Source organism: Eumetopias jubatus, unplaced genomic scaffold (genome assembly GCF_037043125.1).
Source record: "Eumetopias jubatus isolate StellerSeaLion01/CBP00866 unplaced genomic scaffold, mEumJub1_p1.0 scaffold_2, whole genome shotgun sequence".
Classification (NCBI taxonomy): Eukaryota; Metazoa; Chordata; class Mammalia; order Carnivora; family Otariidae; genus Eumetopias; species Eumetopias jubatus.
In genome coordinates this window covers 35,107,951-35,120,578 of record NW_028274808.1, presented here as the reverse complement: position 1 = coordinate 35,120,578, position 12,628 = coordinate 35,107,951, and the positions used below count along the sequence as shown (strand labels likewise).

The 12,628-nt window shown below is 38.9% G+C and overlaps 1 protein-coding gene across 6 annotated transcripts in view; it reads left to right on the top strand.

The window, feature by feature from the left end:
• NSD3 (nuclear receptor binding SET domain protein 3) overlaps positions 1-12,628 on the top strand; it is a 119,737-nt gene that overhangs the window by 90,921 nt on the left and 16,188 nt on the right. For 3 of the 6 annotated variants that reach the window (XM_088020956.1, XM_088020958.1, XM_088020955.1), the window contains exons 15-19: positions 2,948-3,094; positions 6,451-6,634; positions 9,755-9,957; positions 10,656-10,768; positions 11,348-11,617. In XM_088020956.1, the coding sequence (XP_087877082.1) occupies positions 2,948-3,094; positions 6,451-6,634; positions 9,755-9,957; positions 10,656-10,768; positions 11,348-11,617 (917 nt within the window). The remainder of the gene's footprint in view (positions 1-2,947; positions 3,095-6,450; positions 6,635-9,754; positions 9,958-10,655; positions 10,769-11,347; positions 11,618-12,628) is intronic. The other 3 variants (XM_088020959.1, XM_088020957.1, XM_088020960.1) reach the window with 2 other exon arrangements.

Genomic DNA, 12,628 nt, shown 5'->3' with positions numbered 1-12,628 from the left:
TATAGCTTTCAGTTTGCCAGAGTTTGCAGTAAACACCTGGGGCTGTCTGCCATTAGAGGGGAAGCATTGTGTCTTTCTTTACAGAGCAATTACAACTGTATTCTGCTCTGAAACCTGTCTGGTACATGGAGGAGTAGGTCTGAAATGTTTTGTGCCACATTATAACAGGTGGCAGAAAGGATTCAAATAGTCAAAAGAAATAAAAAGTCACCCCAGATGTCTTTACGGTCTCCCCATGCCTAAGAAAGTAATGATAGTATGGAAATAGTGAATTATCAATTGGATGGCTAGCTTTAGAGACAGGTGAGTGTCAGTGATAACATGAAGTCTCTATCGCTTTGTAAACATTTTATTCTACCTTGCTGGGCACTTAGTATTACTTGCACATGCACACACAAACACACAGTGCATGCTAGAGAGTGTGTAACTGAGCCAACATTTTATTTTTTTAAGATTATTTATTTATTTATTTGAGATAGAGCAACAGCAAGAGAGCGAGTGAGAGAGAGAGAGAGCATGAGCAGAGGGCTGGGGAGGCAGAGGGAGAAGCGGGTTCTCCGAGCAGGGAGCCAGATGTGGGACTCAATCCCAGGGCAGCCACTTAACCAACTGAGCCACCCAGGCGCCCCTGAGCCAACATTTTAAATGTCAACTCTGTAACTATCATGTTGGCTTACTTAGAGTACATTCTGAATCAAGTACCATCAATATATTAACCATTCCTTTCTTTTCATTCAATAATTGGGAAACATTTAAAACAGGTATTTTCAATTTAAGATAGGCAGAAAATGGCCCATTGTCAAGGAGCCTAGTTTTATAGAGACTAACCATTTAAAGTTTAACTTAGATGCTTTGATTAAAAGCTTGAAGTAATGCAAATGAGGGGAAAACTCACGTTTTACAGGATCTGTATTTGCATCTTATCAATTTGATAGATATCTGAAAGATATACTGTATTTAAATGACTGTGTAATCAAGATTATTTAATTCTCAAATATTTTAACTATGAAACTTTGTACAGTAAATAGAAACTGTCATTTTCCTTTCCAAAATATAGAAATTTATTCTAAATAGATCAGATGTTGGGATTTGAGAAGGCTTAAGTCAGCAGTTTTCACAAGTAAATAATATATGTTCTCTCATCAGTTTTTACAGGTCTCCTTTTTAAAAAAAAAAAAAGAGACATAATTGTAATAAATCCACACACACAGAAGGAGGCTTTAATTGTGTTTGTTTTGGTATTAGAAAACTTAGTTTGTCTTGCTTTTGTTTCTTGCCTTATATGGAGTCTTTCCCTCCTCACAAAGGATTTTTCTCTTAGTTCATGGTTACTGGTTGTTTAAAATCATTCAACTGGTTCTTAAGGACTGAATGATTATTTAGAAATGTTTTTTAGAAATGTTTTAAGGTTTAGAGGAACACTGCTCCGCCCCTGACATTCATGGTGCCATAGAAAGTGTTCCGTCATATCTCAGTGTAGTATACACACATCCTTTAGGCTTTCCTTCCATCCAGGCAGGTGGGGGGAGGGTGTTTGTAAAATCAAGTTACTTAACATTCTCTCCCTTTCTTTGTAATGGTAATTTATAACGGAGAAGGTAGATTAGGGCTTTCTTTTCATTTTAATAACAGCAATTTTTTTGTATCTGGAAATCAAACTCTACTGGATATGCTATCTGAGTGAATTGTCACAGTTGCCTTAAGGAGTTATTGCCCCATTTTATATGGATGAGAACACCAAAGCACAGATTACATCATTTACTTGAAGGTTGCAGAAGTTTAAATAGAGGGACTAGCATTTGCACCCAATCTTTCTCATTTCAAACCCACTGTTTTTTACACTACACTGCTTCTCTGTTAAATGTATGAAATTCATTTGACATTGTATAACTTTTTTTAGAAGACTTTTATGCTGTTACCCATTAGCAATTTTAAGTTCCATTCTGTCCTCCAAGTCAGAGATGTTTCTTGAATCTTTCTCAGTGTAGGGTAGCACCAAATGAAGATAACACCCATGGCAAAAAGTAAATGGCAACCCCTTTAAAAACAAAACTCTACCCTCTTCTCAAAATGATCTCTATAAAACTGCTGTCATGATCTGTATTTTAAAGTCCAGATCATTGTAAACTGTCCAGTCACCAAACAGAGAAATGTTCCCGGGTCTCACACTGCGCTAGGTTTAGGAGTGGCCTGTAGTGAACTCAACAAAGGGGGGAAGGGGATGGGAGGGAGAGGAGAAGTGGGCATAACAAGTGGGTTAAAGGGGATCTTCTGTTTCCCTCCAAATAAGATAGCTGGATTGGTAGGTCAGAAGAACTGTCTTTACTTATATCATGGCAGGGAAGAAATGTAAACGGTTTGCATTACCGTAGTGAAATTCAACAAATTATGGCTCCTTTAAAATCATGTGTCGTATTGATAGAGAATAGCTTCATTATCTGGCAGAGAAAGCTAGAATTTATTTGAGTATATCTCAGGATACTACTAGAGAAGACTTCAATTCTGCCTTTCAGTACTCCTTGATAAGTTGAAGGTGGATCAGTGTCTCTACCGTGTTATGTAAATAACTCTTATTTGCTATTAAGTGATATGTCATTTAGTTCTTTGGATTGTCATCATAGTACTTGTAAATATTAAGGAATGTAGCTTTGTCTTCCATAGGGGGTTTTAAGTATGACGTCAAATGCAGTTGACATCTCCAAATTAATTTTTAGTTTTCTTCTGGGTATGTAGGTTTTTATGGGGCAAGGCACTGAGTAGCTCAAACTCCCTTTAATAACTCTGGCAAGCCTTTTCTGTCAGATCTTACTTTTTCTTCATTTTCTCCCCCCCCCCCCGCCCCCAGCTTTTAGCACAGCTACATAATAGATGTTGGTTTATTTTTTTTCCCTCATGGAATCATGGGTAGTTTCATTGCAGCTCATCTCTTTCTGTTTGTTTCGTATAGGGCTGATAGTTCAGGACCATTCAGACCCCATGTTCAGTTCATATGCCTATAAGTCCCACTACCTACTGAATGAATCAAATCGTGCAGAGTTGATGAAATTACCTATGATTCCTTCTTCGTCAGCTTCCAAAAAGAAATGTGAGAAAGGTAATAATCAAAATAGTTTATCTCTTTTATTTTTGCATTTCCTTTTTTTTTTTCCTCTTTAAATGAAGGGGGGAAATGTATGCCTGTCAAGCACCATCTGTTGCTTTTGGTAAATTCTACCTGGTGGTTGTGACTGTGTCTTCATGTGGCTGCAACATTATTAAAAAGGGCTTAAAATAATTCCATTATTACAAATTCTTACCTACTTACTCTTCTCCTTGAATAAATTCTCACACATTCCATATATCTGTGGGTTATTACAATTGAAAGGCTAGGATTTTGCTTTATATAGGCTCTTGCTCTTCTGCCTGATGTATAACTACCGCTGGAAAAGAATAGACATGATGTAAATTATTACGAACTTTCAACTAAAAAACCAGGGTAGGTTATTAAAAGAGGGAAACCAACATATTGATACTTAAAATTTTGATTTTAGGGTATATGCTATCCTTTTGTTTCTTAAATGTTTTTGTTAGGATGCTATGAAAACTAGCTGTCCTTCTCTTAGGAGACTTTGGTGGGCAGCTGGGGAGATTAACCCAAATATTGGCTATTGAAAGGCAACCCAGCTCAACTGAAGAATTGCTTATGGATAACTTATCCACAGAGAACCAAGAGCTAAATGTATATTTATATTCTCCCAATTAATTTAACCTATAGGAGAAAATCATACCTTGTATTTAGCTTTACATAGCCTACTTGTTACACAGGGAAAAGGTAATTTAACAGTACTGTATTACTTAGGGAGTTATTATCCCAAAGGGTAAAATGAATAACCTGGAAGGTGAAGGCCTTTTCCTGTAATACATTCCCATTATGATCTGGGGGCCAGGTTCCGAATCTTTAGAGAAAAATTAATCCATAACCTAATAGACTGGGTATATTTGAAATAAGGTGTTGTTTTTTTTTCCACTCTTTTTGTTGCCTGCTTGATGTGTCTTTGCTCTTTGTCAGACATCTGAAGTGGCAACCCATGACTAAAAGAAAATACCACTAACTAAACAGGGTGACTAGAACCTATGAAGAAATAGGTTGGAGAGAGTATTGGCTTGCTTGCTTGCTTGCTTGCTTGTTTCTTTTCCATTGAAGTCAGAGGATGTCACCTGACTGGTGATACCACCTACTTCTAAAACAAAGATGGACAGAGAGGTCTAACTCCATAATGCAATAAAATTAGACTACCTGAGGCATTCATTTTAGGAAATGCCTTATTTCCTAATGGCACCTTCATAAAATTAGATTAATTCAGTTGTTTCTTACTTTGTTTTCAGTACTCAGTATTGACCTTGACATGAATTGAAATTATTTTGAGCCCTCTGTTTGCTTAGCTTGAACCATGTCTTACTACTTCTTGCGTCCTAAAGCAGTTTTCTTGCATAGCACCACGGTGGATTGTTCGTATTTTCATTTTTCTATTTTTCTTGTGTATTTTTTGTCAAAAAATCGTGATGATTTTCATTGACCATTCTGGGTCTGTATTTCCTCTGAAATAAGACTTTTAAGTTTTAATTTTAATTAAGGACTATTCCATTATGTTAAAAAATGGCCAGGCTGACTTTTCCACATCAGCTCTAATGATCACATGTCCTCTAAAGCCGTTTGCAAAGACTGCTCTCCCTACTGGTCATTCCTTTCTGATGGAGAGGTCAATTATCTCATTTTACTTGAAACTTACAGAATTCCCTACCTAGGCTGAGAGCACTCAGGCAGCTAATCTGTAGGTTGGAGAATTGGAACAATGAATCCATATTGAGATCTGCAAAGGAAAAAAAAATCTTAATGATTGAAGCAAAATCTTTTAAGCAGAGGAAATATAGTAATTTATTTCATCACTGATTGTATATAGATTTTTCTTTTTGTTTTTATGTTAATCAGTTGGAAGTTTGAAAGTCTACAGGAAGAAAAGATATTCTGGAAAATTGATAGCAAACCCTCAAAAGGTTGGAGCTGTGATTTCATAAAGTTGTGTAGAGGGCTCTTAACCTTTTGATTATGAGATTTTAAGTCTCAGTACATTCATGGTTTATAGACTTGATTTTCCAATAGACTTAATTTTTTTTTGCAGTAAATGTCTTTATTATATTTCATCTAAAGTGGTTAACATCCTTCTGTCACTTGTTGAAACACCTATTAGAAATAGCTAACCTCCCCCCAAATCTCTTTTATTTCTTTACATTTAAAAATATTCTTTTGTTTTGTTTGCTGCACTTGTTTTGGTCTTAATCCAGAGATCATTCTGTGTATTTCAAAGGAGAGGATTTTGCTAGGGAACTTGGAGAGGGATCTTCTTGTGTATGGTACTTCATTTTACAGTGACATTTACTTAGTTTTATGCTATAAAGCAGTGGTTCTCAATATGAAGTCAGAAAAAGTTATGTAAAAATTTTTGAACCATGTTTAATATTTCAGAAAATCTAACAGACTCATACATTTGCACAAAATAAGGCTGCATACGTTTCTTTATATTTAGCTATGATTTGAACAACTTAATGTGATAAGACTAGTTTTATTACTGGGATCAGAAGCTCTGATTGGCAGTTATGTATTTCTTTGGTTAATAAAAACAGAAATTGTTACCTTTAACAGGGGCTTTGTTTTTTTGGGGGGGTTTGGCTTAGGGTTTTTTGTTTTTTGGGGGTTTTGGGTTTTTGTTTTGTTTTGTTTTGTTTTGGGTTGATAAAATATTAAAAAACATGGGTCCCTGAGGAAGGGAAAGGGGATCCTTGGTGATGAAAAAGTTGCAAACCACTGCTGTATAGCCTATTTGACTTTATTTTTACTGGAAAGCGAAATGATAATGTAATCACCAATTTGAGAAAGTACAATCCTTTGCTTTTTTGCATTCTTTTATGGAAAGAAAAAAGTACCTATCTATTGGCTATCTTCTTTCTTGCTAATTTTATTATAAAGGGATTCAGTTAACTGTGGCACTGGATTAAAATACAAAGATAACCATTGCTTGCTTTCTTAGCTCTCAAGGAGAAAAGAAAGTAAGTTGCTACATATTTCTTTTGAAAATCTGCTCTCAAATCTACTCAGTCTAAAGATTTTATGCATCTGTTATGTCATCTGTTAAGAGTTATAGCTCCTGCTAAACTGATACCTCAATTGCCCACCTTTTCGAGGGGTAGAGACCACAGTAATGTTTTTCATACTCCTCAAAAGCTTTGAGTCTCTGGCCATGCGGCCCTGAAAAGGGACTGAAGTAGCTAAATGTGTTCATTTGCTTTCTATTTTAATCCATCACTATAGACGTGACTCAGTCCCTTTATTTTCCCCCAGTTTGACTCAGAGTTAATGCACTTAAAAGATAACTTTCTCTTTTCTCTTTCTTTTTCTCTTTCCTCTTTTCTCAGTTATTAAGACTGTTTATTTGTTTCAAGGTGGAAGATTGCTCTGCTGTGAATCGTGCCCAGCTTCCTTCCACCCGGAATGCCTGAGCATAGAAATGCCAGAAGGCTGCTGGAATTGTAATGACTGTAAAGCTGGCAAGAAACTACATTACAAGCAGATTGTTTGGGTCAAATTGGGAAATTACAGGCAAGTTTTTCCAAGGACAAAGAGGAAGTATTCAATCATTGTTCAGACACAGGTGTTCATAATCTGTATACAAACTGGTAGATAGGTAGAATACCACAGAGCTACTTCCTTAAAAAAAGAAAGAGAAGAGAAACCTATTCTGAGTTGGTTTTTAGAGGATTGGGAAGGTTAGTTGTTGTGGATTTTTTTTTTTTTTTTGATGGCTTGTTTTTATGTTCTGAAAGTTACTTTATGCTAATGAACTATGTACTACTAGATTCTGGAATAAAAGGTCTAATGTAGATAGCAGGGAAGATGTTTTCTTGTGTCCTAATACATTCATATTGATTTCTAATAAAATCAAGACTTTATATCCTAGTCAAAATAGCTGTCTTTGCCCATTGTTCCTGCTAAGCTTTAAACTGAGTGCAAGGAGAGAGCTCTTTAGAATTTAAAGAGAGAAATTATTTCATTAAGAGCTTTTATTTCTTAAGAGAATGAAGTGTAAGAAGTATGTGTGATTGCCATTATTTTCAAAAAACTTTCTCCTTTTAAGAAGCCTGTCCTTACCAAGCCTCCACTGAGTGGAATAGCGATATATTTTAAAGACTCTACATTTTATGTTTTGAGGCATATGTTTATCATTTTACTAAGAAAATAGATACTATTCAAGAGGGCACAATAAGAGTCTGCTAGTCAATTAGAATACTAAGTAGAATATATTTCTATAGAATTTCAAACATACTGTAATTTTTTAGCAATGGCTATGACATTTTCTCTGTTTTAAATATGCTGCTTGCTTACCTATTTAACTTTAAAAATTTTGTTTTTAGCTAAGATAAGGGGCCTTGAGGTTGAGAAGCGATCCCCCACACACACTATTTTTTTTAACATATGACAGAAAACCTCAAAGCACCCCCCCCCCAAAAATTGGCAGTTAAATACATAAGCAATTTTTTACTTCTGGCAAAAGACACCAAGTTTTAAAAGTCAAATGTTAAGCCAAGGTAAAGTATTTGCACTTCTACTTTAATAAGCAAAGACAAATACCTTACCTAGAGCAGGGACAAAGAAGACAAAGAGCCAGGTTGCCAAAGAATAGCAAATAGAAATTAAACATGTAAAAAATGCTGAGCCTCGGGGTGCCTGGGGGGCTCAGTCGGTTAAGCATCCACCTTGGGCTCAGGTCATGATCCCAGGGTCCTGGGATTGAGCCCCACTTTCGGGCTCCCAGCTCAGCAGGAGTCTGCCTCTCCCTCTCCTTCTGCAGCTCCCCCTGCTTGTGCTGTCTGTCTCTGTATCTCTCTCAAATGAATAAAAAAAAATAAAAACTCAAAAAAAATTTTAATCACATTACATTTTCAAAAAGCCCAAAGCAGTGCTCTCATTGAGGTTCACAGCTCAGTGAGATTTTATATGCAGGTCAGGTTCTTTTCACATGTTTTGCAGAGACTCATTCTTAATGTGTTTTTTTCCAGTCAGGCCCAGCTGGGTCACATGAAGCTGTTTCTTTTCAATAACTGGTTACCCCAATGCGAAGCCTCCTGGGGGAAGTGAGGAGGACCCGGAACAACCCCTGGTAGAAAGTGTCCCCTTCCTAACCAATCCAGTGAATATAGTTATTGTGTACACACTTAATACCTTGAAATGAGTTAGAAATAACCATTTCCCAGGGCACCTGGGTGGCTCAGTCGGTTAAGCGTCTGCCTTCGGCTCAGGTCATGATCCCAGGGTCGTGGGATCGAGCCCCACACTGGGCTCCCTGCTGAGCAGGGAGCCTGCTTCTCCCCCTGCTTGTGCACTCTCTCTCTCTCTCTCTCTCTCTCTCTCTCTCTCTCAAATAAATAAAATTTTTTTTAAGATTTTATTTATTTGACAGAGCACAAGCAGGGATGTGACAGGCAGAGGCAGAGGGAGAAGCAGGCTCCCCGCTGAGCAAGGAGCCCGATGCTGGACTTGATCCCAGGACCTTGGGATCATGACCTCAACTGAAGGCAGACGCTTAACCAACTGAGCCACCTAGTCATCCCTAAATAAAATCTTAAAAAAGAAAAAAAAGAAATAACCATTTCTTAAAATATTTGTTACACAAAATAGTGTTTTAACAATTTGAGCACAGACTCTTGCCTCTTTTTTTTTCTTTTCTCTCTTTTTATTTTTTAAGAGAGAGACAGTGAGCACGTGAGCTGAAGGTGGGGGAAGCAGGGGCAGAGTGCAGAGCCTGACTCAGGGCTCGATCTCATGACTCTGAGATCACGACCTGAGCTGAAATCAAGAGTCAGATGCTTAACTGACTGAGCCACCCAACTGAGCCCCTCTTGCCTACATTTTAAATTAATTCTTAGGGGTGCCTGGGTGTCTCAGTCGGTTAATCATCTGCATTCAGCTCAGGTCACAATCCCAGAGTCCTGGGATCGAGCCCCACATCGGGCGAGGGGAAGCCTGCTTCTCCCTCGCCCACTCCTCCTGCTTGTGTTCCCTCTCTCGCTCTGTCTCTCTCTGTCAAATAAATAAATAAAATCTTTAAAAAAAAAAGTCAAATTTGGAGGAACACATGACTTTTTTAGGATTGAAGTTAGGTTTGGAATAGTATTTGTATAGAATTTAAGAATTAGAATTATTCTTAAATTGGGTAGCAAGTTATGTTTTATAATTTGTATGTTCATGATATATTTCTTTATGTCAAGTATTAATTTTTATTTTTTTTTAAGATTTTATTTATTTGAGATAGAGCAGGAGCAGGGGGAGTAGCAGAGGGAGAGGGAGAAGCAGGCTTCCCGCTGGGCAGGGAGCCCGACATGGGGCTCAATCCCAGGACCCTGGGATCACGACCTGAAGCAAAGGCAGACGCTTAACCGTCTGAGACACCCAGGCTCCCCATATCAAGTATTTATTTGTAAAGAAAAAACTAGATTGGGTGTTCAGGGTATAGTTTGTTTAGTCTGTGTTCACTATTTCATTAATTCACTAATCAATGTATTTTTAAATGATGTGTGGTTTAGCAGGATTAAAGATAAGGTATTTTTTGTCCTTAGAATCTGAATGAAAATTGCAAGGTACAAAACCTCACCCCCGCCCAGCCATGTATCAGAATGGTATGATTTGTTCATTCTCTTGATCTGAAATTGCTTTTGTTTTCAGATGGTGGCCAGCAGAGATCTGCAATCCCAGGTCTGTGCCACTGAACATCCAGGGCCTTAAGCATGACTTGGGGGACTTCCCTGTGTTCTTCTTTGGTTCTCATGACTACTATTGGGTACACCAGGGCAGAGTGTTCCCTTATGTTGAAGGAGACAAAAGCTTTGCTGAGGGACAGACTAGTATTAACAAGACCTTCAAAAAAGGTAAGTTGGATGATGTTTACAGGGGCTCAAAACTAAGACTCCACGGTTGATTTCTCAGCATGTCCTGACTTGCATATGACATGTTTGTGGGATTAGAGAACTTTTCACCAGGTGTTATGATCCAGCGCCTGTAAGTATCCAGTCACGTTAGAGCCACATCTTATCCAGTCAGTTAGAAAAATACATTTCAGTATAGTGGACTCTGCCATCTATGTGAAAGGAGTTTCTTCAGCAATTTTTCTACACACATAGAAATTATTTTGGAAATAGTCTTAAGTGAAGCTTCTTTGTCACAGAAGAGTGGTAAAAGCTTCTCACGAAGAGCCTTACAACTGTTTTTGCAACAAGTTTCCGGGAAGTTTGGCTTTCTGGGTAAGAGTAAAATGAATTTAAATCTGGTACAACATAAAAAACTGGGGGTTTTTTTGGTTGGTTGGTTATTTTTTTTTTTTTGCTTTACTTGGAAGCGTGTGATTATATTGTGAGGCAGCAGCTTGCACAGAGCACAGAACCATACATGAGTTATGTCCTATCTCAGTGTCACACTATGTTGGTGGAAAATGGTCATTTCCAGAATAATTTTAAAAAGAAAGCCTTGGGCCAGATCCAGGGCATTGGGAAGGCAATGTAAAACTGCTGTCCTAACAGTTTTTGTTTGTTTTTTGGTATTTATATACTTTGTTTGGTCTTATTGGCAGCATTGGAAGAAGCTGCAAAACGTTTCCAGGAATTGAAAGCACAAAGAGAAAGCAGAGAAGCACTAGAGATTGAAAAAAACTCAAGAAAACCTCCTCCTTACAAACACATCAAAGTGAGTCTCTGCCCATGAAAACATTAGTATTTGACAGGCAAGAGGAAATGCATTACTGTCTTCGTCATTAGAAGGCACTTTATGACTTACGAAAACCTTTGTCAGTTATCACCCAGTCTTCAGTAGAACAGACCAGGAGCTTTTGTTGAAAGCATAAAATGGGAGCCACAGCTGCTGTGCTGTGAGGAGGTTGTTGATCAGCCCTCTCATAGCCAGGAGCACCGTGTTCCGTGTGGAATCCTGTTCTTGCCCGACCAGGTTCTCCTGCAAGCAAATGAGAATATAGGTGTTTAGCTCCTCTTCTTCCAGAAAGCCCACAGTTGTCTTCAATTAGGAAGTTGCGAATAGAAGAAGAAATACACAAGATAAATAAGGGAGAATTTACATCAGACTTTGATACTTCTGTCCACTCAGGAGGGGCCATTTTGTTCTTAGCCTCTTCACAGGGAAACTGAGGTCAAGATAGAAGGAGCCTTTCTCAGAGTCACGCCACAAGGCAGTAGCCGAGCCAGAAATCACCTGGCTGTGTCTGATGTTCCTGTTTAAATTCTTCCTCTTCTTTGTGGCTTCGTCTTCTAGGCTAACAAAGTGATAGGAAAGGTACAGATCCATGTTGCAGACCTGTCTGAGATTCCCCGCTGCAACTGCAAGCCAGCCGATGAGAACCCGTGCGGCCTGGAGTCGGAGTGCCTGAACCGCATGCTGCAGTACGAGTGCCACCCGCAGGTGTGCCCAGCTGGCGAGCGCTGTCAGAACCAGTGCTTCACCAAGAGGCTCTACCCTGATGCCGAGATCATCAAGACTGAGCGAAGGGGCTGGGGCCTCAGGACTAAAAGGAGCATTAAGAAGGTAGCAGGGGCCGGGGGGACAGACCAGGGCCTCTTAGAAGATGCTTCATCTTCTCTTAGGGATGAAGGAAATGCATGGGGATTTATGGCAAAATTTTGGAACTTACCATTCTGAAAGTTGGGCACTTCTCGAGCAAAGCAGAAGCGGTAGGAAGAGGCAGTAATAAAGTATACATAAACTTTGGGTGTCCTGTGATTAGGCATAAAAAGGAGAAGGGACATCGGTCATTTTCTCTTTGAAATATTGTAAGTTTCTCTTTGAAACTTGTTAAGCAAAAGAGCTGTAAAAGGCTTCACAGAGTCAAAAGAGTGCAAAGGTCAGAACATACTGGGATGGAAACTAGCAGACCCAGGACTTCATGCCCACATCATGCCCCATGAGGCCAGGGCCACGTCACTCACTCCCTGAGCCTCAGTTTCCCCCGCTCTCCAGCGGACATGGTAATCCCTGCCCTAGGTATTTGGAAGGGTTGCTACCAGTCTCAGATTATGTATGCAAAAGCAACTGGGAGAAGTTGAGGTCTTTGACACTTACAAATTATCTTCATTCTTATACTTTGAGGCAGTTTTCAAAGCAGTCTCTTTGCAGAAAAATTTTTAAATGCAAATAACTCAAAAATGAAAATCCCCAGCAAATCCTACCGTTCAAACAGTGGCTGTCAAATTTCAGAGATCCTGGGGATCTCCTGGGATCCTTACCAAAGGGTCTTACTGAAATATCTGGGACAGGCCTGAACAGTGTGTGTTTTAAAACCAGGCCCCCAGCCCACCGCCCCCAGCCCACCCCCACTAACCCTCCCCCCCCCCCCCCCGCTTGCCTAGTGCCCACAGAGAACACAGAGAGGCTACCACTGAGAGAAGGTAGGTCTGGTGGGCATTTCAGGTTACTCTTGACATTTTTGTACCTGTAAAAAAAAAATCACATCTGTAATTAAAAAGCACCATATAATGTAGGAAAGAGAATCAAACAACACAAAAATAATAAAGAGTGAAATTCCTCCATCCCTTTTGT